Consider the following 26,014-nt stretch of genomic DNA (forward strand, 5'->3'; position numbering starts at 1 on the left):
TCAGAGGGAGGAAGCGAAGCACACCCGGCACTCTCCCTCCGTTCCTATGCCAGGTACAAGGACGCCACCCTCCCCATCTCTCCGTATTTACCGTTCCCTCACAGAAAACCACTAAAATCCATAATTTAAAACCCCGGGGCACTGCGCGGTGCCTCACGCTTCCCCCTCACCCCCTTAGCCCCGCCCCCTCCCCCAACGGCCGCCCCCGCCATGATGGCGGCCGGCGCAGGAAGGGGCGGGGCGGGGCGGGGCACGGCCGGGAGCGCGCAGCGCGGCGCGGGGCGGGCGGCAGGGCCGGGGCGGGGGGGGGCGGCGCGCGCAGCGCCCGCCCGGGAATGGGGCGGGGGGGCTGAGGGCCGCCGTTGCCCCCCCCCGCCCCGCCGTTGCTCGCCGGTGGCCCCGCCCCCTCCGAGGGCCCGGCGGCGGTCGCATGGCGCCGCGGCCGCTTCCCTTCCCTTCCCCCGCGGCCGCCTCTCGCTTCCTCCCTCCGTTCCCTTTCGCTTCCGGGGTCAGAGCCGCCGCGGCCGCCGCTCGGGAGCGAGCCCGGTCCCGCGGCCCGGCCGGCAGCGCCGGCAGCCGCCGCCATGGCCAGCAACCCGCAGCCGCAGCCCCCGCCGCCGCCGCCCCCGCCGCCGCCGCCGCCCCCTCAGCAGCCGCCGCCGCTGCCGGGGGCCGGGGCGGCGGCGGCGGCGGCGGCGGGGGGAGGCGCGGCGGAGCCCGAGCTGGTCTCCATGATCGTCAGCCACCTCAAGAGCCAGGGGCTCTTCGACCAGTTCCGCCGCGACTGCCTGGCCGACGTGGACACCAAGGTAACGGGGAGGCGGCTGAGGGGATCGCCGGGGCTCGGGGGGGTGTCAGGGGGAGCGGGGGGCGCTGCCCCGCTGCCGGGCTGCCCCTTCTGCTGCTGTTCCCCTCAGCACACGGTGCTCGGGGCGGGGGGCGTGTGTCGGAGCCTCGTGTGCCGGCTCTCAGCTTTGTCTCTCCCGTCTTGTCGGGCCGTTTAACCCCCCCTCAGCCCGCCTACCAGAATCTGAGGCAGCGCGTGGACAACTTCGTTTCCAACCACCTGGCCACGCACACCTGGAGCCCGCACCTCAACAAGAACCAGCTGAGGAATAACATCAGGCAGCAGGTGCTCAAGTAAGTGGAGCCGCTCGGCCGGACACAAACGGTGCTCTGTGGTGGGTGGCTGAGGCGTTATGTCAGTTCTAAACTGTCCCCTTTCTTTGAAGGGACCCCTGAAGAAGGTTCTGTTGGTGGTTGTTAAAGGTGGTGGTGTTTCCGTTAACAGCTCACCATCAGCATTAGCCAGAGCTAGGCTGCGAATGTTACTTTGCCTGGTCCAAGTTGATCCAAGGATGGAAAGCTTCGTTTTGACTTGGGGTGTAAGATCCTAGCTAAAGATTAACTTCCCTGTCTCTTTTAAGTCAGAAATTAATAGAATTACTACTGTCATCTGGTTTTGAGCGAAGGAGGTTAATAGGATTTGACAGAATGCAGTTAAATTCACAAAATAAGAAACAGGATGTAAATCTGTTATGAGAAGAGCTTTTGCAGAACGGCTGTCATATCAAACTGATGTCAAACGCTTACCTCATGTTTGATTATTTCATTAGAGTCCCTTTAGTTTTACTTGTTATAAAATAGTCATAAGAATCGTTAGAAAGTTTCTTCAAGGAAGCATGAGTTTGGCCACTGAACTGGGTCAAATAAGGTCTTTCTGAACAAGCGTGTTCTGTTAGGTATAGTGAAACCTTTGGTGACAGGTACAGAGGATCTGGGGATTTTTAAATAAACAATGGGTTTAAAAGGCAGCATAGTCTTTCCTGGAACATACAGGGTTCTAGAGAAAACCCTTAGATAAAAAGTTCTCTGTTGTCATTTATTTTTTTACTTAGCATTAAGGGTGTTCTATAAAGCTGTAAAAACTCTGAGGTGTTACCTTGTATTGTGCAAAAGGTAAATTAGGGCAGTGATGACTGGTCTAGTATTCATCTGTCCCTCATGCCTTCTAGAATGTGTTTGTTTTATGCTAAGGGAGTTGATAAGATCAGGTTTCTTTTTTCCCACAAAAGTCACTTTTATAATAAGCTAATACCTGTAGGCATCACCTCTAGTGATGTAACCACGGGCCGTTTGTTATGTTAATTCCATGTGATTGGATCACTTTGTTTCTTTAGCTTTTTTTTTTTTTTTTTTTTTTTTTTAGTTCATAAGGCAATAAAGAGAGCTGTGGAAATACAGGTAGCTGGCTAAGTGCACTCCTGCAGCAATATTCAGTAACATTGGTGCTTCACTTGAAGTGCTTAAGAGGGTTTACGTTATTTAAATGAGCATTTATCAATAAGATGTTCTCAAAAAAGTCATTTTTTTTTATTAAGTATTAATGTAACTTTGTTCCAGGTCTGGAATGTTGGAATCTGGAATTGACAGAATTATTTCTCAGGTTGTGGACCCAAAGATCAACCATACATTCAGACCTCAGGTGGAAAAAGCTGTCCATGAATTTTTAGCTACACTGAATCATAAAGAGGAAGCAGGCCCCAGTACAACTCCAAGTGAGGACAAAACAGATGCATCTGTTACAGTACAAGGTATTCTACCATTTCTCTTAGCAATCTATTACCAAAATATTTCTTTTTTTCCGGAGAAGAAGCATTAGTTGGGTTTGCTGCTAGCACAGAATTGTTGTCATCCATGCTAGTAAGCTGAGCTCCAGACAGCATACCGTAATACTTGTCTCTTGTTTTTACAAAGTTAGAAGGCAAGAGAGGTGCCATGTACCACTCTGTCACTTCTATCTGAGATTACAAGGGATCAGTTTACTGTAAGAAGGAAAGTTGACCTCAGGGTTTAGCCCTGTATGTGTTATGTGATCAGATGAGACATGGGTGTAAAAGAAAAATGATTTATTTTTTTATGCATTCATAGATGAATAAAGCTTGTCTTTAAGATGCTTAATTGTCTTAATGCTGTTGCAGTGTACAGTGAAACTTTAATGGCTAAGATTCTCTCAGGAGCTTAAGTTCTGCTGTAAATCAGCCAATCCTTAGTTTGTTTATAAATGCAGTACTTCCTTTATGATTTTCATTTATGTTGCCTGGTATCAGCTTCTAAACACTCCTGCAGGTAATTGTCTATTCTTTCCCTTCCTAAGAGACTCCACAGCAGTCCATCTATTTGTAACCAGAGCCTTTATTTAAATCCTAGCCCTTTTCCTGTGAGGCCCACTTCCTTTAATGTAAGTGGGTTAACAAGCCAGCTGCAGCTCCCAGTACTAGTCTGTTTAACCCTTTCTCATCCATCTTCAAAGATGTTTCTAAGAGGATGGCAAAGTGATAGCGGGCGTTTTGATAGCTCTGTTTTTATATAATCAATACACTGAGTTAATTTCTGATGTCACTTATGAAGATACCAAGGGGTACAAATGTAGACTTCTTGCTGCAGTATTCAGTTTTGTGCTTGTCCAAGGCCTATTGATGGTAAAGTTGAGCATCCATCCCGTAAACGACCCCTGCTTTCACTTGAAGAGTGTAACTGGTACTTTTTTTTCTGAACGACATTCTCCAGATGCAAAATTAGTCAAACCTTTTAGTTATTACTGTTTCAAATAAATAAAAATCACTCTTTTTCCATTTACTTGCTTAAAGTCATTCTGTCTAAATGTCCACTTCCTTTCAAATATTTCAAAAGCTTCCTTTGTGGAAAATCACAGAAACTGAGATGAACTAAAACTTTTATTTCTTACTCTTCAAGGTGTCTCTACTACAACTCCTAGTGGCAATGTAGCTAATGATGCAATGTCCATTTTGGAAACAATAACTTCTCTTAACCAAGAAGCAAGTGCTGCCAGGGCTTCAACAGAGAACTCAAATTCCAAGAACAATGACAAAGTTGCTAAAAGACTCTTATCTCAGCACAGTGTTGATGGTGGTGCTGAGAGAGAGAAAAACACAGAGGACTTGCAAGATAGAGAGAAAGCAACTTCTGATGTTTCTGGAGAAGGAGCTGAAACGCCAGCCAAGTGTGAAGATTCAAATGAGCTTCCCAGCCAAAGTGAAGAAATAAAAAATTCAGCAAAGGATACTAATAGTTTGACTAATACAAGTAAAGAAATACAACAGGAAAGTGAAGAGCAAAAGAGTAAATTAATAGATAAATGTGACAAGAAACCAGACAGTAGTGAAAAAGTTGAAAGAAGAAAAGAAAAGAAAGAGAAACCTGACAAGAAGTCCGACCATTCAAAGAAAAGTGATGATACTACCAAGTCAAAAGAAGAAAAGCAAGGGAGAGAGTTGGAACCAGCGAAACAGTCAGTCCCAGAAAAAAATAGCAATAAACATAAAACAACTGAAAGCACTAAGGAAGGTATGGTGTGGACAATGCTCATTCTTAAAATACGAAGTTGTTTTTGTTGTGTGTGTTTGTTCTTTTCAAATGTATTCAGGAGCTGAATCAGAAGTGTATGTGGAATGTATGTTCTCTGCTAGTTCTGGTAAACTTAACTAGCTAGCCACAGTTATCTCTTGGTTCATTACCCTTAACCAAGGTACCCAAATTAGGAATCTGATCGTTTTTGATTCTTCAAGTGTGTGTATTATTGGTCATCTGTGTTATTCCAGTAAGATCTCTCAAATTTCCCAGTCTGCGTTTTAAGGTGTGTATTTATTTATTTATTATTTCTTAAGACAGCTTTGTTTTCAGTGGCAAAAAAAACCACCTGTTTTGGTAAGAAAAGATTCTCAAATATAGTGTGCTGTATTACAGCCTTTTCTCTCTATTCTTTCCTTTGCAAGAACATACATCAATAGATTCGGATTTGGATGTACTCAGTGACATCACTGTCAGCTCTGTCCATACCAGTGACCTTTCTTCCTTTGAAGAAGAGAGTGAAGAGGAAAATGTAGTTTCTGACAGCACTGAAGAAGGGGAGATCACATCAGATGGTAAAACAATTAGAATGTTAATTTTGGTGGTAAAATGGCAAGAAAGAATATGCAATAATTCTGTTATTTGAGTGCATCCTATCCCAAATTTGGCATTTTGCAATATTTTCTATTGTCTTTATTTTGAGGAAAGACTTTCGATGTGGAGTGGTAGTGTTTGTGCAATCATGAAAGATGAGCACTAAACATATTTTGAGTCCTTTTTTAACAGCATGATGTATTCTAAGGATTGTGAATCTTACTTGTACTACAGTATTCCAAAGGCAACAGAAACGCATAGCCTCTGGATATGGATGGATATGTGACTTTGCCATGAGCTTTTCACCCTCCCTTCTGCCACAAATTTAGTATATCATTGGAGTGTTTTGTTTGTGATCCTGCAGTAGTGGGTGTAGCAGACTTTGTCAACTTAGGTAGTTTTCAGAGCTTTAAGCGTTCTGGGATTTCTAAATTCTACCTGGCTACAGTAGAAGGAACATGAATGGATCTAACTTCTAAGAGTTTGGGAACACCAAACCTGTTCACTAGCTGCAGTTCATTTTTGAGCTCTCCTTGAGTAGACCTCAGATTCTTTTGATTTCTGCAGATATGTGACTTCTGCGTTCATTAATATCTAACCACTTCATAAGACAGTGTCTTAGTACCTGAATGAGTTGTCTCTTGTATACTCTGAGCTTCTCTTCTGCTCTAAGAATATTACTTAGAAGCACTGTATTACTTGCATATTCTCTGGCTTTGGTGTTATCTGTAAATGTGACAGATTGCATGAAGTGAAATAAGCCTTAAGTGTATTTCAAGCATACAAATACTTTGTGTTGTTTGAAGTACAAATATTTTTGCTCTATTGCAAATCATCATGATAGAAATCAAACTATTTCAGTTTTACTTTAATTACATGTATAAACAAATGTGTTCCGTTTATATATTTCAATAAGCCTACTTATTTTTTAAGGTCTTAAACATTGTACAAATTTTTGGTGTTAGAATGAAGCTTAGTTTAATACACAGAAGAAGGTATATTCTGACTTCTTATTTAGTATCTTGGATTTTTTCTTCGGCTGAATAATGTACACGAGTGAATATTCATTTCATGTTTTCATAATCTAGTGGTACTTTGCTCAATATTTGATTTTTTTTGATTGCTTCCATGTTTAAAGAAAGTAAGTTACTAAATTTTGTGTCTTACTTTTACAAAAATTATGGTGAAAGTACTGCCCTATTTTATCAGTATATCTCTACATTTCACCAACTTTCCAGATGAAGAGGCAAAAAACAATCAAAGTAAGACAAAGCCTCATTCTAATGAGATGAGTGATGGGAAAGCCAAACCTGTTCGTCATGCTTATGTTCGAAAGCCTTTTTTGTACTCCAAGTACTTCAGTGACTCTGATGATGAGCGAACTGTAGAGCAACGCCGACAATCCATTGTAAGTGTGAGTTTTGTTACTGCTCACTGTCATAAGTCCTTAAACTATTCAGCACAGAAATGTCACTTATAACCAGTGGTGGTTTGTGAGGGGGAGTTTCCTGTTTTTCATTTTGTTTTTGTTGCTTGTGTCCCTCCTTCATACTTCAGTCAGTATTGCATGATCTGGAACACCACACTGCAGGGAAGTACTCTACTGGGTGAACTTAAAAGGCTTCTAGCAGTTGGGGAAAACTGCGGTTTTGACATCTTTTCCTTCACTCTCAAAGGAACAGTCTTCTGGTGTTGACAGAGGATTTACTAAGTGCATGCAGCCTCTTCACAGAATAGGTGATAGGTAGATTTTTCTTTAATTGCGTCATTCAGTGTGGAGAGTAAAAAAATGTAGGTTTTAGATGTATGTTTGTAGTCAAAGAACACTCTTTGACCTAATGATAATTTATTTTCTCTTGCTTATATATCTCTAGGCCAAAGAAAAAGAAGAGAGACTCCTAAGAAGACGAATTAACAGAGAGAGACTCGAAGAAAAGCGTAAACAGAAAGCTGCAGAAAAAACAAAGTCACTAAAAAGTGGAAGTCAGAATGCTAAAGGTATGAAAATTATGAAAATTATACATTAGCCTTTTATTTCTTTTATTTTAAGGGAAAATAACTTTCAGAGTAAAATAATGTCAGTAGGTCTTTTGTCTTCTCCCTTGAAAGCCCATTGTTTTAATAGTAATGTGATAGGAAAATGGATAATGCAAATTATTAATACAAATGTCTCCAATTTTTCATATATCCGTGATTATTTTACTTGAATACCCATATACATTAGCATTCTCTGCTACACGTTAGTACTTTCCACTTTCAATCTCATTTATAGCTCAAACAGTGATACAAAGACATACTTGTGCCGTTCACCATTTGTGTATTATTTTAGGAAAAAGTGGCTTGAACGTAGAAGAACCTTCAGCAAGAAGTCTCGAGACAAAAACTACCGGTACCAGCATTAAGGATGTGCTTAAGGAACAGAAATTCTTAGAAAAAAAAGTAGCCTTGAGCAGAAAAAGAAAAAGAGATTCAAGGTATTCATGTATTTGCTCAAAAGGAATGAAGTTTTTAGAACTTAATTTCTGTAGATGTTCTCTTCAACTTTGCAGTTAGCCTTACCTATTTTAACAACTTTATCTTAAGACATCCAGTGAACTTTGTTACTAATACCTCATCAAGTTGAGGTATAAAATCAAGTTACATCTCCTTAATGTAGTGCAGCTCAGACAGGCTGCAGTAGCAGCCTTTGTGTGACTTCTAATCCACACAGTGATGATAAAGATGTGAGAATGGAAAGCTGTTAGATGTTTGTGCGTCTAATATAAAAAATGAGTGTAATGTATTTCCATTAACTTTTATTCTTCTTATCTGGCTGAGTTCCTAGTATATATTTATTATTTTGTGTTCTGCCATAATTTTTTGCTAACTTTCCATTAATACATCATTTCTTGACTTCACAAATGAAGATTAGAAAAAAAGAAACTTATCAGATTGATAGTAATTAAGCTAATTGACTGCTTGTGTATGTATTTATGTTAATACATAAAAAAAAATATAATTTGTGTGTATATATTGTAGATATACGGAAATTTATTATGCAGAGCAGCATGAGCTGAGATATACCCTGCAGTCCTTCAATATGAGTAACTTATCATAGAATATCCCAAGTTGGAAGGGACCCATAAGGATCATCAAGTCCAACTCCTGGCACCGCAACTTAAATAATTAATTCAGTCTTCAGCTTGCCCTGGTCTTTAATTTGGTGTTTTAAGTGGATATGTACATACATATCTAGATACAAATGTATTAATATTAAATAAGACAAGCTTCTGAAAGACAAAAACAGTATTTTATTTTTTTTTTAAGTTCCCTTTCCTGTGATAAAGGGAGAATGCGTTTTTCTCTGTGGTAGGGTCTCTTATTCATTTTACAGGGACAACTGTAGTACTAATACTGTCATACTAACATTCTCTGCTTTAAAGCGCGGTTGTCCAGAGAGTACCTGTGAAGTTAGTACACATAGTTTTCCAAGAAGAAAAAAAAGCTTGGGCATACCATTTAGTCAGAAGTTGTGTGACCGTGTTCAGTGTTTTTAGTGTGTGTTTGTCTCTCGCCTTCAGCTTTAAAAGCAGAAAATTTACAAACTAATGTTAGTCTGTTATTTTCCTTTTTTAATTGCTTGTCCAAATTCCTGTTTCAGGCATGTTGAAGATAATTGGAAAAAGAAATATGAGCCAACTGAAGAGGATTCTAAGGAAATTCAAAAGACAAACGAGGTATGTGTCTCCTAAGGTATTAAAATTCATTTCAATAAACGAATGTTGTGATCTTTCTTTTTAATTATAAAAGGGCTTATTCATACATCCATACCAAACTGTATACTACTCCATTCATTCCTGTGAATTATTTTTTTTTCCTGCTACTACTTTGAGTTGGGTTAGTGATACAACATTACCATGGTAGTGTTTTCTGAATTCCAGTAAATATTAGGTTACATAGTGTATGGTGCTGGCCTATTTTGTAGTGGGAGAAAAGAGAGAGTTTGAGCTGTATTCTGTAAAACATGTTGGATTTTCTAAAGGAGTGAGGTACGTCTTACATGCAAAGACTTGAGGAGTTTGATCTACATAAATTTATCCTTGGGAACTTATAGAGAAACTAAATATAGTCTGAATAGTACAGAAAAAACAGCTTTTAGGTTGAGAGATTTTTATCAACAATGTTATTACCAAAAAAGTGATAGCTGGAAGTCAAGCTGGCAATCTAAAACTATCTTTTGTGGGGTTTTTATTTTTTATTTAAACATTATAATGGCTGTTTGAAATAAATTATGGAACATTTGAAAGGGTTAATATTTTGAAAGGGTTTTAAATTTGAAATGGTTTTAAATTGTCCATTTAAAAGTCTATTTAAATTGTTTTAGAAAGAAAGATTACTTTATAAAGAAGTGATATTCAAAGTCAAGCAGACCATTAACTTCTGTTTCTTTTGGCTTTCCCACAATGGCAATCAGTGGAAATAAATAAGGCAAATATCCTTTTCTTGCCAACAATATTTTAAATTAATTTTTATTACAGAAAGTGGGTCCCCTGCTCTATTGCTCTTATGGATAGTTTGTCTTCTAGAATTCTGTCAGGCATATAGTGAAGGAACTGTGTAACATGTTTAAATTTCTTTTACAGACTTGTGAAAAAAATTCTTCAAAAGAATTAAAGCATAATCATGGGAAAAGTGAAATCTCTAAACCACTTAGAAGACTTTCAGAATCGGTGCATTCAACTGAGGAAAGCAAAAATGATTCTAAAGTGGAAAAGGAACACAAAAGAAAAACCTCTACCTCTCTTCAGGCTGAAGGAACCCAGCAGGACAGTGAAACGAGGGATCCAAAAAAACTGGATAGAGCAGAAGTTAATACTGAAGAACCACAAAAGCAGAAAACCACATCTAAAAATGAAAAGCACCCCAAAAAAGATAGTGACGCAGAAATTCAACATACAAGAAATTCTGCCAGAAAAGAAGCCAAGTCTTACAGAGATAAAAATGAAAAGGAAATAACCACTGTAGAAGATAAAATTTCTTTAAAGCACAAACATAAAGGAGACAATGCTCATAAGTCAGGTGAAGATGTTGAACTCCATTCTTCTGAGAGGGGTTTGAAAGGTGAGGATGGTGCTCAGAAACATAATCAACAAATAAAGGTTTCCGCAGATGACAAACCTGAAAGAAAAAGTAAACACCGAAGTGAACGGAAAATATCAGTGACTGGAAAAGATGGAAAAAATATTTCTGAACACACTTTAAAAACTGAAGAGTTGCTGCGTAAGGAAAATAAAAAAGACAAGCATCTCTCAACAGAAAAATCAAGAGCAGAATACAAGTCCAAAAGGTCACTGAGTGATTCTAGGCCACAGAAGGATTCCCTAAGTGCCTCAAAGCAACTTTCTTCTGCATCACAAAAAAGGAGTGAAAGTTACTCAGAAGATAAGCATGAAATAAAATCAACTAATTCTGAATGTAATTTGAAACAAGAAGATGGTGTTCATAAAGACAGACGAAGATCTAAGAGCCTTGTAGAAGACAAATCGTTGTTAAAGTCTAAGTCAAAGAGTCATACTAAACAACTCAAAGCATCTGAAACTGAATTACAGGAAAATTTAGCAAAACAAGAGACTAGTCAGAAACAGGACAAAGAAAAGAGCATGGAAGAGAATGATTCAGATAAGCAACACAAATCCAAGAATGAAAATAAAGTTTTAGAGGAGAGTGGTGCTGATACTGAAAATGAAAGTGGCATACAATCAACTCAGGGATCACAAAAAGACTTCAGTCACAAAGTTAAGTTACATTCTGGAGAAAGAGGATCTGTTAAAGAGAAATGTAGAGGTGATAAAGATTTAAGTAACTCCAAACTAGAAAGAAGGTTCTCTGTTGAAGGTCACAAAAGCAGAAGCTTAAAGCACAGCAACAAGGAAATAAAGAAGAAGGAAGAGTGTGTCAAATCGGAGGATAAAGATACTAAAGAAGTGGACAGTGGACATGAAAAAGTGTTGGGCATCACAGTAGCAATGGATAAAAAACAAAGTAAAAAGATACCCTGTGAAAACAGAAAAGGCAGTGTATCAAACCAAGATTTGTTTGGAGAGGAAAAGCAGTCAGCTGGCACAACTGTAAGTAGCCATACTCCAGCCCCTCAGAAGTCAAGTGTGAATACTGATGGTGTGTATTCTGGTCATGAGGGAGAGATGATGGAACTTGACGTAGAAGAAGCAAAAGTACAAGAAGCATCTAAAATTGAAGGAAAAAGCATTCTAAATTCACTCCAAGCTGCAGATGCCAAGTACACAGCGAAAGAAAAAATTGCACTCTCTGTTTCAAGTAAGGAGTTAAAACACAGTATGGCAGATCTTGGAGCTTGTGAACCACAGTTTCTGGCTGCAGTTGAAAAAGCTGTTAAACAAGATATCCCTAATAAGCAAGATGGTGCCTTAGACGCTTTGTCCAAACAAGTTTCCATGGATCAAGGACCCAATAAACAAGGGGCTTCTAAAATGAGTGCTGTGCGTGAAACAAGTCGTAGAATCTCACTGAATGCTCACAGTAAAGATGAAACTTCAGAAGACAGCAGAAAACCAAAGAATTTTAAAACTGTGATAAATTCTAATTCAGATAATGTTCCTTCAGCAGGTAATTCTTCCAGAGAAGATGCTGCTGATGCAAAGTCCATGGATATTGATATCTCAGATTTTACAGATTCCTTGGGTAGTATGTCTAAAGAGGAATGCCATAATTCAGATGGGACTTCTTTGTCTGAAGATGCTTTCATTTTGAAGAATGATGCAGCACAGGTTGTATACATGGAACAACAAGGTAGCGCAACACTGAGTTCTGTCATGAAAGATGGTGATGGCAACAACACTATGACAAACAATATAGAAAAGGATAACGAGGCACCACAGCCTGATGAGCAGGCAATGGAAGACAGTACAACTGGCTTACCTATTAAAGAAGGTTATGGCAAATCAACAAAGTTAAAAAGCACTCAAAGAAGAGAGTTGAAAACAAAAGAGGAAAGCTCGGTGACTGACGTGACTGAAGACCGTGGAGACGTAAAAAGAAAAGGACATCTCCTAAAAAAAGTAAAAAGAAAAGAAAGAGAGTGTTTGCAAATAGACCATTCCACAAAGGGAGAGAGGAGCACAATGGTGGATAATGTGAAAAAGAATGAGGTGCATGATGCTGATGATATGATACAATCTTCCTCTGTGTTAGTGCCTAAAAGAGTTCCTGAAGAAACTAGGCAAGAAGGGAATGGTGTGATTGGCATGGAAGATAAAAATGAAAGCAATGCAGTAGGTACCAGTGCAGGAAGCAGCAAACTTGGTTTGTTGTACAGCAGCCTGCAAACAACTCCAGCCACTGTGATAGGAACAAGCACAGAAAAGATTGAGAGCACTGTAATGGCCACTAGTACAGGAGAAGAACGAACTGAGAGTGCATCACATTCTGAAAAGGAAAGTGATGCTACAACCACTTGCGCAGAAGAAGAAAGTGAGGTGGCGTTAATCTGCACAAGCATAGAAGCTGATGAAGGTTTCACAACAGGTGTATGGGTAAAAAGTAGTGAGGGAGGCAGTTTCATCACGGGAGCAGATATCGGTGAGTGTACAGTTGCAGCAGCAGAAGAAGGCGGTGGCAGTGTTGTAACTGAAGGGTTAGCAGAAAGTGAAAGTTTCCTAACAAGTACAAAAGAAGAAAATGGTGACTGTACCATGGTTGATGCAGAACAAAGTGGTAAGGATTCAGTCAATGCAAGTGGAGCAGAAATTGAAGATAGTGTGAATAGTGCTGGGACAGAAGAAAAAGATGATGCTGTGACTAGTGCGGGCTCTGAAGAGAAGCGAAAGACCTCACCTTGTGGAGATGCAAGCAAATTAGAAAGTTCTGTGTCCTGCTTAGGTGAAGTGGAGAGTGATGGCGCTGTAACTAGTGCAGGGACAGAAACAGGTGAAGGATCAACAAGTGGTGACAGTTCAGCAGAATTCAGGGGCAGTAAGAGAGCTGGCCGAGTAAAAGAACACGAAGGTACTGTGACTTGCACAGGTGCAGAAGAAAGAGGTCATAACTTCATTATGTGCTCAGTGACTGGTACAGATGCCCAAGGAGAAAGCACTGTAAGTGGGGCGTGTGTTGCAGTGGTCACAAATAATGAGGCTACAACTGGAACTAATAGTGACAAATCTGAGGATACTATAAATGGTGAAAGCGCAGTGACCAGCACAGGCATAACTCCAGAAGATGATGCTGAAATTTCAGTAGTCTGCACTGAACTGGAGGACAGCAATGAAGGGTGTGCGGTTTCTTTAGATGCTGAAAAATGTGAAAGTCTAATGGATAGCACAAGGACAAAAGAGGAAGCCAGTATCGCTATGGTTAGCATTGGTTCATGTGATGATGAAGGTTTTGTGACTAGTACAGGCTCAAAAGAAGAGGATGAAGAAGATGAGGGTATTGTGACCAGTACTGGAAGAGGAAATGAAGAAATTGAGCATGCTTCTACTTGCACAGGAATGGAAGGTGAAAATGCGCTGATCTGTATAGGTGCAGAAGAAGGTGAAAGTTCCATTATCTGCATAGTTACCGAACAAATGGAAGCTGAGTCAGGAGTGGCTGGCACAAATGTAAATAAGCTTATGGTTGACAGTGTGACGGGTGCCGAGAAAGAAGCTAGTCATGGCACAACCAGCAAAAATGCCAAAGGAATTGTTGAAAGTAGTGTAACCAGTGCAAGTGCTGCTGATGAGGGTGCCATGGCTGCACATACAGGAAAACATCAAGGTACCCTCATTCCTATGGATGCTGAAGAGTGTGAGGGCCCCATGACTAGTGCTATGGCACTGCAGGATAAGGGTCAGCCTGGTGCTGAAGAAGGACGTGAGAACGCCATGACTTCTTTTGGTAGCAGAGAACCTGATGGGTCTATAAGTAGTGCCATTCCAAAGGAAGATGACAACTCTCTTATTTCTCCTGACAGAGAGGAAAAAGTTAAAGGTGATATTATCTCCACCAGTACAGTGGAAGAAAGCGATGCTCCCTTACATTCAGCCATGGATGCTGAGGAAGGTCCGCTTGCTGTTACAAGAGCAAATGAAAGTGGGCAAAGCTCTATGGTCTTAGCAGACACCGAAGACACAGAGGTGCCCATGCCCAGTACAGCTGCAGAATTTAAAGAGAGTGTGCATGCTTCTAGCAGCAAGCAGGAGAAAGATGAGTGCACGATGATTTCCACAAGTATCGTGGAAGAATTTGAGGCTCCTATGTCAAGTGCCACTATTGAATACAATGGTGAGCTCCCCTCTGTGAAAACAGAAGAAATAAGTGAGAATACTATGGTTTCTATAGATATGGAAGTATATGATGTTCCCATGCCCAGTGCATCCAGTGTGGGAGGAGATGATGATGATGAAAGTCGACCAACTGCTAGCAGTAAAGAAGAAAAGGATGAGTGTGCTATGATCTCCACAAGTGTTGTAGAAGAACAAGTAATCCTAATGTCAGGTGAGGTCACAGAAGAAGCAGTTCAGCATGTCTCAGACACGGAGTCAAAAAATGAAACGGTAATGATCTCCACAAGTACAGCAGAATGTTTTGAAGCTCCTATGTCTAGTATAGCTGTGCAAGATGAAAATAAACTCACTGCTTCAGAAACAGAAGGGAGATACGAAGCTGCTATGATCACGACAAGTATGACAGAAGAATGTGAGATAGTCCTCATCAGTGCAGCACCACAAGCTGAAAGTCAGCTTCTTGTGGCAGAAGGAGATGAAGAGACCATTCTCTCTCCAAATGCATCAGAGGAATGCAAGATCGTGGAGACCACTGCAACTGTAGATGAAGGGTTTGGACTAGCTGCTTTCAATACAGATGCAAAGAGCGAAGGTTCTGTGATTTTTGTGGGAGAATGTGGAGCTCCTGTGCTGAGGGTTGCCACCAACAGTGAAGATCAACATGCTGCTTCAAGTATGGGAGATAAAGAGGAAGGGGCAGTGATCACTCTGAGCACAATGGAAGAATGTGATAGTCTCTTCACTTTTGCAGTCATAGAAGAAAGTCAACTTGCTGCTGAGAGTACAGAAGAAAAAGACAAAAGTGAGGACATCTTTAATACTGCTAACCAAATTGAATGCATCCTATCAACCACGGGCCCAGAAAAAAGCAATAATTCTTTGATTGTCATTGGTAGAGAGAATGAGGCCCCTGAGAGTATTGTGCAGGAAGAATCAGCAGCATCTCAGACTGCTGTAGACAGTGAAGTCACAGAAACGGATGAAAATTCGGTGAACCTCATGAGTGTAGATGAAGCTCTTTGTGTGGAGATTAGTACAGAGACTGCTGTGAGTGCAAGTCCTTCCTCAGAGGCAAATGAGGATGACGAGCAAGCTGAAGATGTGTTGCAGGCAGATGATACATCAGAACTCTCTTGTATGATTTCAGAAGCAGCAGTAGAGAGTGAAACTCTACAGAATGTAAACTGTAAATTTAACTCAAACTTGCTTTTAGAAAGCGAATTTTCTGAAAGGACTCCACTGCCTAGGCCACAGGCTCTTTCCTTAGTTTCTGCAAGTGAAGTAACTGTAAATAATGACCACGGTGAAGTGACTGTAGAAGCAGAACTAGGGGAAAAAAAGAACCTGCCTGTGTTGCATGTGGAAGAACTACATGGCAGTGATGACAAATTGAACTTGGTCAAAATAGATGATATTGGAATTGAAGTTACTTTTCAGAAAAGTAATACAACATTTAATTCAGGTGAGGATTTGTGTGCTTTTTTCCTCTCTTGAGTTTATAGTTGTCATTAATAAATGCTGAATTAGTAATAACTTCTGTTGTTCAAATATACCAGACTTCTGTGTAGTTTGCAAAACTCTAATATATTAAAGAATTGGTGGCAAATACTTTAAATAAGCATGTGATTCTGAGAGCGTTGGTGTGACTGCACAAAATTAGCATCTGATGTATGTTTTAAAAAAGTGCAGAAAGATAAAATGTATTGAGTTATGATCTAAGTTATGATGTTTGCAAGGGATAATTGTCATGGAGCTACAAATAGGTTTTGTTACTAGCATGTTCTGAAATTCAGGAGTACTTTTATAGGAAAGAGAATGTATTTCATTTAGACATACGTTCAACATTCTAAGAATGGTAACTTACTGAGTTTTGAAGATTGAGTGACTATCCTTAGTTGTAACTGCAGATTTTCTCAGGGTAGTTTCTTAATGGTAATACTTCAATTCATTCTATTATGCTGAATTTTGTCTTGTCTCTACACTAATAGACTTGAAATTATCATCCTTCGTGTTTCTGGAGGAGTTAGTGATCCTAAATAAACAAATGTTTTAGGAGAGCAATGATTTTAGGTGTCTGTTTTTAATATAGAACTCAAGATACGATAGCATATGACACTATCGTGATTTATTTTTAAGATCTATTTTTCTGGAATTTAACATTTGAAGTGAACTTGCATGGTTGCTAGTTCCTTAAAATACCGCACAATGAACATCCTGCTATTTTTTAGCCTTTCTCTTTTTTGAGCCTCCAGAGTAGTTGAAGCAGTACATTTATGAAATAATAAGTTCTGTAAATGCCATAATGAATTCAAAATTTTAAGTTTGTTAAAATTATGGAGGAACTAAACTGTGGGGAAAAAAAAAGGGGGAAAAAAAAAAGTAGAGAAATATGCCTGTGCTCAGTTATGCCAAGGGACGTGGAATGATGTTGGTCAAACACTTCTTTTAAAACCTTTTCCTTCTCACATATTTCTCAAAAGTTAGTTTTTCTGTTTTGGTATTTCACTAGTTTCTTGTCATCCACTGATGCAGGCTTTGTAAGTACCGGGGTAACAGTAGTTTGTATTTAATGCAAAGGTAACTTGCTGTTTGGAATTTTGTGAGAAAATCTGTTGATGTTTTTAAAGGAAAAGCAAGAAAAAAAGCTGAAGTCAGAAGTCCATAAATAAGCTGTGGTAAATCCTGGTAACTTCTATTCTGCAATCTTTTTGTATTTAAGAAAAAACAGAGAAGTACTTGTGTTCTTGCAGATGTCAAGGTTTCTTTTAAGCTGGTTTGCCACAGACAGGCAACTATTGTTTCCATTGCCTGCAGGAAGGGGTTGAATTCATGTGCTGGTTCATGAGGGATAGCATTCTACTGTAGCATGAGGTAACTATGGCATAATGTAATTAATAATTTTAACATATTTGTATTTCATTAGGCAATAATGCAGCTTTACCAAAGTTGGCAGAAAAAGTAGAACTTGAAACTAACTTGAAAACTGAAGAGGTATGTGTTATTTTTTTTTTGGCTGTTTCTTGTATGATTACATAAATTTTCTAGGGTTTCCTTACTAAATATTTGATTTCTGTGCAGCAAGGATTGCATTTGAACCTCAAAACATTTAGAAGGTCACTTTTTTGGAATATTTAGCTGCTCTTTTAAGCAGTTGGCATTTAAATTGTGTGATATCCATGTTACTCTGTGGCAGAACCAATTCCCTTCCTCAGCCGTGTTCCTTCCATGACAGTGACATCAGAGTTTGCTTTTCTTCAGAACTAGTTATACTGTACATTGTTGTTTCTGATATTACTTGTAAAGTATTCATATATGCCTTAACACTCACAGGTGGCAGTCAATTAGTGTTTTAAAATAGTAAGCATACAGTGCTGTTCATTTTATTGTATCACTCGGTTCAGAGCATGGCTCAGAGACTTGCAAGCATTTCTGGAAGGGCCACCAGGCACAGGGCAGACCAGTTAAGTGTTTCTGAGCAATGGTTTCAATGCATTGAAATGCACTTTGTGAAAATCCACATCAGCTTCAGTCTGGTGGGATTTACAGAGTTGAGTTCAGTACCGCCTGCTGTACTGTTTACCAGCGTAAGATGGTGGTCCTACAGGCAGTATGGTTATGTTCACATGACACTGTACCTGAGTTCACAGTGTTGGGATCTGACTGCATGCTGCATAAGTGTACTTACCCATGCGTTTGTAATATACAGCTGATCTGCAGCTTTTATTAAAAAAGAAAGAAAACAGGCATGAGTTGGAAAACGTTCACTCAACTTGGTTAGATATGTATTTTTCTGTATATGTGCGTATGTTTCTGGAGTACTTGTCATGACCAGAGCTCCTTTTGGAATAAGAATTTGCACCTTCGTGAGATTTCTTTTGGAATCTCCTTGTTAAACTAATCCATTCTTATCATACCATTGTTAACTCTAAGGTCAAGCTCATGGCACCGCAGTGTTCAACAGTAATGTAACTAAGCTCTGGCAGTGTCTCCTATTAATATTTGTACTGCTGTCTTAGCTATTGAAGGCTTATCAGTCAAAAGGCAATAGTAATTACTACATGAGGGAGGGGAGCAAAACATAATTGTGCTGGATGCCTGTAATATTTTGTTTTCTCTGATTTTGCATTTAGCCGCAACAACCTGAAAGTCCAAGGAGTGAAGAAGTATGTGTGGATCTTCATATTAAAGAGCTACAAAAAGGTGATGTTTATGCTGATAGTATATTATTTTTCATTCTGGTTTGATTATTACTCATAAGGGGAATTTTGTAGATTTGATACAGACTTTGTCTAGAGGTCTTGAAGCAAAGCCTGTGGAAATCGTCACTAAATGCTTCTTAGGAGCTCATGTGGCTTTGCATTTGGTTTACAGGAGAGAGGGGGAGGATCAGCTTTTTCTTCCAATATAATACATTAAAAAAAGGTGGACAGCACTTAAAGTTAAAAAAATAAAATAAAATAAAAATGTGGATTTCAATAGAATATTAGCACTCAATAAATAAAATAATGTTTGATGCTCAGGAACAGAAACTTCCGCAACGAGTGGCTTTCTTTCTGAAATTAGAACAACCTTGTTTCTGGTGTTGTGACAGCCCCTTGGGGATATGATGTCAATTAAGTAATGTATAACTAAGCCACGGAGAGTTTACAGAAAGTTAAGATGTATATGTATAATAATAATAATGGGAATTTTTTTAGTCTGTTTTGCCTTCCATCAGATTAAAACGTTTCTGGCTAACCACTGAAATCTATCCATCCACTAAAATTTGAATAGTATTTATAAGTAGGTAGTCACCTAGCTAGAAATCTCAGTCAACTCTAGATCTGTGCTCAGTAATTCATTTTCAATGTATTAAATTAGTCTTAAATGCAGGGGAAAAAAAAATCCCTCATTCCTAGAAACACATTTTCAAATGTGTTAGAGTTGTTTGGCTTTCCTATTAAAGCAGAAACACACCCCGACTTTGTTCCCATCCTGATGGATTGCATGCTCCAGATGCTTTACAAAGATGTTTACAACACTACCAGATGAGAGTTAATCTTCAGTTAATGGAGTAACAAGCAAAACTAAAATGAATTCCGGGAGGTACCAGTGATATTGCTGTATAGAGTCCAGAGAGGTTAAAGATGCATTTCCTCTTATGGAAATTGCAGCTGAAAGCATAAACTGAAAGGGTACGCTATAAAGTTTACTTGTATACACATAAAAATTTACCAAAATAACTTTACAAAATAGAGGACAAAATTAGGAGCAAGGTGAGATGTGCCTTGTGAAGCCTTAGATTCCTTTTTATTCTTGGGGTAGGTCAAATTCATATACCTACTTTAATGGTGTAGTGTATTCATCCAGGTGTTAAGAGAGATGCTCAACTCACAAGAAAGAAAGTGTAAATCCCAAGAATGGCTTAGAAGAATGTGGTCTTCAGGACACCAGATCTGTGCCACTTCACATCACGCAGTCACCCAGACAGACACTACTTAAATTTTAAAATGTGCACATTGAACTGGCTGCAATAATCTTGTTCCATGTAAAATGTTTAACACAAATCCATTTGTTGTGTAAATCATGTTGGATATGACACACACTGAAGAAAGAATAATGCTTTGTAGCTCTTGGTAGAGATTTTTTTTGCTTTTTCCCCACACACACAATAATCTCTCTTTTATGTATATATATATATACATATAGCTCAACGTACGTAAAAGGAAGTTGTTTAAAAGACAAATGTGTGTCCTGTCATCAGTATGAACAGCAGACACAGTAGTTTAGTAGTCCAAGCTTCCTTGGAATGTAAACAAATCATTGCTGTTTGAGTGGGTAGGATCTAGCTCTTCATTTGACACTGCTTTAAAAATTGGAAGATATTGTGCAACTAAACAGTATAGCTGTGCATAAATTGTTCCTAAAACTTACAGGTTTAAGAAATCAGCTACAAAATGTATAGAGTTTTATGTAAAAATAGCTTTATTGGATCATGGGTTTATGTTCTAGCTGAAAGAAAAGCTGGTTGGAAAGTGTTAGCAGCTTTTTAAAATAAAAATACTAATTCATTTGCCTATGTGAATCAGATATAAAGGTGGTTGTTTGTTTTTTTTTTTGAACCCTCTCACAGAGCAGCTTTTTTTTTTTTCTCTACTTATATCCATATGAAGTGACTTTGAAAGGTATGGAATTTTTCCAAATTGCGGAGGACTCTTTAGTTTCCATAATATGTAATTATTTTCCACATTTTTGTGATATGTAAGGTTTGGCTCTGGAGTACAGCACAGTCTAGCAATCAAACAGCTTCCGTATGTGTGCTGTCTCACTGCTACAATTGTGCAGACTTTAGTTCTCTGCCAAGCCTGATGTTACGGCTTAGTTTTCAGCATAGCTTACTTCATCCCATGATGTAGCATCTCGGTCTGCGATGTTGGTGACTGACTCATTCAAATGTCAGAAGTGTATTTGCGACTTCAAGGTTCCTGTATGTTTCACTGAACACAGCCTCGTGAATGCCTGTATTTTAATCTTAACATGATTCTCATCTATCTATGCTTTAGAAATCCATTTGCTTTATTTTTGTTTGATGATACACTGTTAAAGGGTAAGGTGCTTGGGTAAATGGTATTTTCAACACTGAAAGCAAGTTATATAGTGTCACGTACTTACTTAGAGCCCTTTCAGAGAGGTGAAATAGAAGATATGAAGATATTTTGCTGCTAAACTTTTTTTTTTATTATTATTATTAGGAGATTTGCAGCAAAGGAATATTGCTACAGGAAGAGAAACTATTCATGTAAGTTTTTTTCTTTTTTTTTTTTTAAAAGTTTACTATCAGTTTATGCTGCTTTTTTCTTGCTTGCATTACTTCTATTTACATTAAAACTTCTATTTACATTAAATATTCTCTAAACAAAAATATTATTTCTTGTATATGCAGAGCCTATATATGTGTATATATGGAGACTGTGCAGCTGTGTAGGTTGATGCCTCATTACTCTTTTGAATTTACAAGTAAATAAATCTTTTATTGTTGTTTAACGTTTTACAGCTATTTCAAGAGTGTTCTTAACTGTTAGAAGGTAGAAGCTTGTTCCTCTCCTTGAGAAAAGAGGGCAAAATAGGGATTATAGTGGGGCCTTTGATTGGGAATAGAAAGCTGCTCTTTTAGTGCAGTCCACTGTGATCTCACAAGAACGTGGAACCTGTAATTATAATAAGGATGATTGTGAAGATTTTGAAGTGTTTCTTATGGAGCAGTAGCAAGACAGTTTACATAGGTGACAGGTTAAAAAATGTGTCTGTAGTTTCTTGAACTTGAATATTCAACTTTTTTTTAAACTTTGTAATATATTATATATAGTAATATATATAAAACATATTATTATACTATATATAATATATATATTACAATTTTGTTTGATCATGTTTTGGTTCTAAAGAGATACGGATTTTGTTTCTGCATGTTGGAGAGTGTCCTTCTTTCAAATCCAAATATATTTTGAGTATATTGCTATGATACGTTGCTTTTAAAACACATAGTAGGATGCCTAATTAAAACTAAGCATTTTTTTCATTAAAAGGATCAATTAAAAATGTGCAAATACTGCAAGCTGGAAGTGCTTTCATAATAGTAGTAACATTCTTTGTGCTGTGGAAACAGACTGCTTTTGTAATTCCACTACTTACCATTTTAATGGATACTGTATTTAAAAGTAGTGAATAGGAATAACTGTATCCCTTCTATGTTTATAAACTTTATGGGAGAGGAATAAAGATGGAAAAGAAGGTAAAGAGTTATCTTTCTTTGTATTCTATGCATAGGTGGAAAACATGGATACCAAGATAACTGAAGAACATAGATCTAAAGGAATACAATGTAAATCTTCAGGAACAGTAGATAAAGGAAAATGTAAGTGATACAGAAATACACAAATATGTGTAAAGCTTTTCTGTTGCAAAATAAAGTCCTGCTGTGATCAGGCCATAAAATTCTCTCTTGAAGGAAAGACTGGAATGGGGAATTACAAAATCCAAAAAATACATCTTTCCAAAACAGCTCAACATATTTGAAATAGCTTCATATACTTTAAAATAATAGCTTCATATACTTTAAAATATACTTTAAAATTCAGTAGTATACAGAAGAGTATTGTAGCTTTTTTGATCATAGGGGAACAAACTTTCTTTAATCTATAAAATAATTGCTGACTTCATCCTTAAACAAAAAAAAAAATTGAAGGAAAATAAAGCTGAGGAGAGCTGATCATCAAGGAAATACCTGGCCATTCAATGGACATTGTTTCTTCCTGTTAGACTGGGAAAACCAAAGTTTTAGAGTAACCTTTTTTTTTGTGTCTAGAAGCAAAAGTTGAGAAGGAAATTAGTCCATTGAACAAGCATAAATATTTCTAAGCTAATACATTTGTTCAGGCATTTTGTTGGCATAATCATGAGATGATAATAGCTATTTAATGAGACAGTAATAGCTATTTAAACTCTGCCTTCAACTGAAGCAAAAACTTACTTCAAAAAAAGCTTACTAATTTTTTTTGATTTTTTTTTTTTTGCAACAAAACAATAAAAAAGTTACATTAGGCTAACTAATTATGTCATTTCTTTGATAACTGTTTTCCTTCTGCTTTTAAGAAGGTTGATTTGATGAAGTAAGCAATTTGAAGCCAGGCAGTGTTTATGATAGTGTCCCACGTTTCATTAACAGATTTCTCTGGTTGGATTGAAGTTATGGTTGATGTTTAATTTTTTGATATGGTATCAGTGAAATTTCAATTTTAGGCTCATATTTCAAAAAAATAAGAAACATGGAATTCTTTGTTGTAATTATTTTGTGTTTTGTTCAAAGAGAGATCAGCATAACTTCCTGTTCATAGTTCTGTAAATAAGATGCTGCTTTTTAATATTTCATTCCAATAGCACTAATGGTATTGCTGGTATAAATGCAACATCAAAATCTGACAAATACACAAGACTTTTTTTTTTTTAATGCTTGAACTGTTGTTTGTTTTTCAGGCAATGAGCCGATTGCTCAGGATGTGAGAAAAGATGATGAACAAAGTCAGTGTTCTGAAACAAAACCTATTAACACCAAGGTATTTTCAAGAACATTTTTTAATGTTCTATAATTGTAATGTAATGTTAGACTTAAGTCTAAGTTTTTATTTCTATAGCAGTTTACTTTAGGAGGTATTTCCATTATTAACTGATAATTAATTTTGCATTGTGTTGAACGCAAAATGAATATAGAATAGTAATTCTATATTCTTTCATGGGGTCAACTGAAAAAAAAAAATGCAGAGGTTTCTGTTGTTGTGCACAGTGTAGTGACCAAATATTTTTGATCTGTCATGAACCGATTTGCCCAATAGTTAAGAACTTAGGATCCCATGGAGCACTGTGGGAGGCCAGCTGTCCAGTCAGTTCAGCATCTTTATGTTTGTACTGATCTGAGATCAGCAAGAGGGTATCTTACTTGACCCAAGTCCTGTATTTGCACAAATCCCCTCCAGGTCAGAACAGGTACTTAAGGAAAAACGGGTGTTCATTGTAAAGAGTACATGCAGAATATTTTGGATTATTTTACCCATTGACTGTAATGAAGGCTCTCAGCATCAACATTTTTGAGAGATTACGACATAGCTGGTTTTTTTTGTTTGTTTGTTTTTAAATACAGGTAAGTGACAATTTCTTTAATTTGTAGTAAGTTGCTCTTTTCTTTGTTGTTTCAAAACAATGCAGGAAGTTACTTCAGGTGATACAGCGGAAGTGTCCAAAGAAATTGATGCAACGCATACACTTCCTAGAAATGCTGTGGAAGTAAAAGGTAATGAAAATACAGTCTTTGCAATTTAACCCATACTGAATGCTACATCTGAATGATTCTGGGAGCAATGAGAAATTCAGTCCCAGTCAAATACTTGCATATAGAACAGAAAGCAACTAGAGAATATTAGTGCTATCAAATACTACATTATTCTCAGTTCTTTTAATGGTGAGTGCAAATCTCATGTTCCTGGTGGTGATAGCCTGACCCAGGTAAGGAGTTACAGGGATATTATGCATCCACTTCAGTATACAGCCTGACTAGGGAAGCCAGTTGCAAATACATCGTTGGACAGGGGGAACAGCATGTTCAGAACATGTGAAAAGAATAGCTTCTTCCAACTCTAACCAAAAATAAGTAAGGGTTTATTGGGGCAGGGGGGGGTGGAACATGTTCACAATCAAAAACAGTCCTATCTGTTTACATAGAAAAAACAACAAGGAAGAGCTTACAAGCTACACTGTTGTAATTGACACATTAAATACGCTTTTTAAAAAAGTAATAAAAATAGTGTGTCCACAGGGCTAATAGTGACTTTGATGTAACTAGAGTCTGCCTTTGTGTGAATGATGTACCTTTCCTAATACCAGTTTGAGCTAATAGTTTTGTCTCTCCAGTGAGCATGTTTTAAAAAAAATCTGAAGCTGTTTTTGCAGTGAGCTTGTATGTTCACTGCTTATATCCTCACTGTGCTGTATACAGCTTCCTATTTCATGGGATGTGGAAGAAAATTATACAGTGGCTTGTTGAACTTTTTTCACCTTAAATTAAAAGTTACTTCTAACTCATCTAGTGTTATGGAAGCATTTTGGCAGTTCAACATATTGTTGCTTCAAGGCAAAGTGTTGATTTTCAATGAGTGTTGATAGGGAAGCTGAATTTGGGGCAACAGAATGCTTTTAGTCCAGAGACTGTGGCTTGTACCTTTTTCTTTGTCTAACAAAACAAAAATGCACAGTTTCTCTTTTTTTTTTTTTTTTTCCTGTGTGTTTGTGAGAAGATGAATCCAGCATCGAGCAGGAAATGTCTGAAAAGATGAAGCAGGGTCTAGAATCAAATGAAAATTCTGTAGAGGTGAGTGGTGTTATTCGTGATAACTAATTGGGATAATATAGGTTCATGCTGAAAACAAGTACTTTGTATTTTGCTGACAGCAATATTAAAATTTTGACTTCACCAACACCATAAATAGCTGTGAAAAGAAAACAGGATACCTCTAGACTGAGGGCTTGTACACTCCTTTCTTGTAAATGGAAGAGTCTGTTGCTAGAGGTTTTCAGCCTGTATTTATTACTTGTAGATGTCCTTCATAGTTTAAACTTAAAAGTTTTTGTTTTTTAACTAAAGACCCTCTGTATATAGGTATATAAAGGTGTGTGTGTGTGTATGTATAGGTATATAAAGAACTTTACCAATCTGTATACTGGGATAATTAGGACACTGACTGTTAAATAGCACTTCCTTACAGCCACAGAAAATTTAATACAATCAGGAGTTGTCTTGTTTCTTTTCAGCTATGGATTTTATAAACAGCAGCATCTCTTACAGAACCTGCCTCACCTATATTTTTAAACAGACAAGCATTACTTCTGCAGCTAGCACATTGTGTTAACAGCAGTCTTTATATTATACTGATCAAATACTGAATGTCAGTTACAGTAACTAAAATACTTTTGTCCTTTATTTTTCATAGGAAAATCAGCCTGTCATAGTGAAACGGAAAAGAGGAAGGCCTCGTAAATACCCTCTTGAAGCTGCGCAGCCTGGTGGTAAGTAATTCATAACACCTGTGTGGGAAAATAATGAAAATAGTAACGTTCAAGTTCTGAATTCATATTTCTTCCCTCAGGTGGGGAGTCAAAAGCTGATATGAGCAGTGGGAATGTAAGTGCCTTTATTTTGTTTGGGTGCATTTAAACATATTAGCTCAAGAACCATTATT

The 26,014-nt window shown here is 38.0% G+C and overlaps 1 protein-coding gene across 3 annotated transcripts in view; it reads left to right on the top strand.

The window, feature by feature from the left end:
- Positions 1 to 371: 371 nt before the first annotated feature.
- Positions 372 to 26,014, top strand: part of BOD1L1 (biorientation of chromosomes in cell division 1 like 1) — a 35,505-nt gene continuing 9,862 nt past the window's right edge. Inside the window, exons 1-19 of one of the 3 annotated variants that reach the window (XM_038177985.2) lie at positions 372 to 809; positions 1,016 to 1,140; positions 2,404 to 2,594; positions 3,757 to 4,368; positions 4,797 to 4,946; positions 6,204 to 6,373; positions 6,840 to 6,963; positions 7,295 to 7,439; positions 8,606 to 8,681; positions 9,588 to 15,711; positions 17,173 to 17,240; positions 18,380 to 18,449; positions 20,981 to 21,027; positions 22,056 to 22,143; positions 23,262 to 23,341; positions 23,988 to 24,072; positions 25,070 to 25,146; positions 25,766 to 25,841; positions 25,922 to 25,956. In XM_038177985.2, coding sequence (XP_038033913.2) covers positions 585 to 809; positions 1,016 to 1,140; positions 2,404 to 2,594; positions 3,757 to 4,368; positions 4,797 to 4,946; positions 6,204 to 6,373; positions 6,840 to 6,963; positions 7,295 to 7,439; positions 8,606 to 8,681; positions 9,588 to 15,711; positions 17,173 to 17,240; positions 18,380 to 18,449; positions 20,981 to 21,027; positions 22,056 to 22,143; positions 23,262 to 23,341; positions 23,988 to 24,072; positions 25,070 to 25,146; positions 25,766 to 25,841; positions 25,922 to 25,956 — 8,568 coding nt within the window. In that variant the 5' untranslated portion in view covers positions 372 to 584. The remainder of the gene's footprint in view (positions 810 to 1,015; positions 1,141 to 2,403; positions 2,595 to 3,756; positions 4,369 to 4,796; positions 4,947 to 6,203; positions 6,374 to 6,839; positions 6,964 to 7,294; positions 7,440 to 8,605; positions 8,682 to 9,587; positions 15,712 to 17,172; positions 17,241 to 18,379; positions 18,450 to 20,980; positions 21,028 to 22,055; positions 22,144 to 23,261; positions 23,342 to 23,987; positions 24,073 to 25,069; positions 25,147 to 25,765; positions 25,842 to 25,921; positions 25,957 to 26,014) is intronic. The other 2 variants (XM_038177987.2, XM_038177986.2) reach the window with 2 other exon arrangements.

This window comes from Anas platyrhynchos, chromosome 4 (assembly GCF_047663525.1).
Source record: "Anas platyrhynchos isolate ZD024472 breed Pekin duck chromosome 4, IASCAAS_PekinDuck_T2T, whole genome shotgun sequence".
In the NCBI taxonomy this organism is placed as follows: domain Eukaryota; kingdom Metazoa; phylum Chordata; class Aves; order Anseriformes; family Anatidae; genus Anas; species Anas platyrhynchos.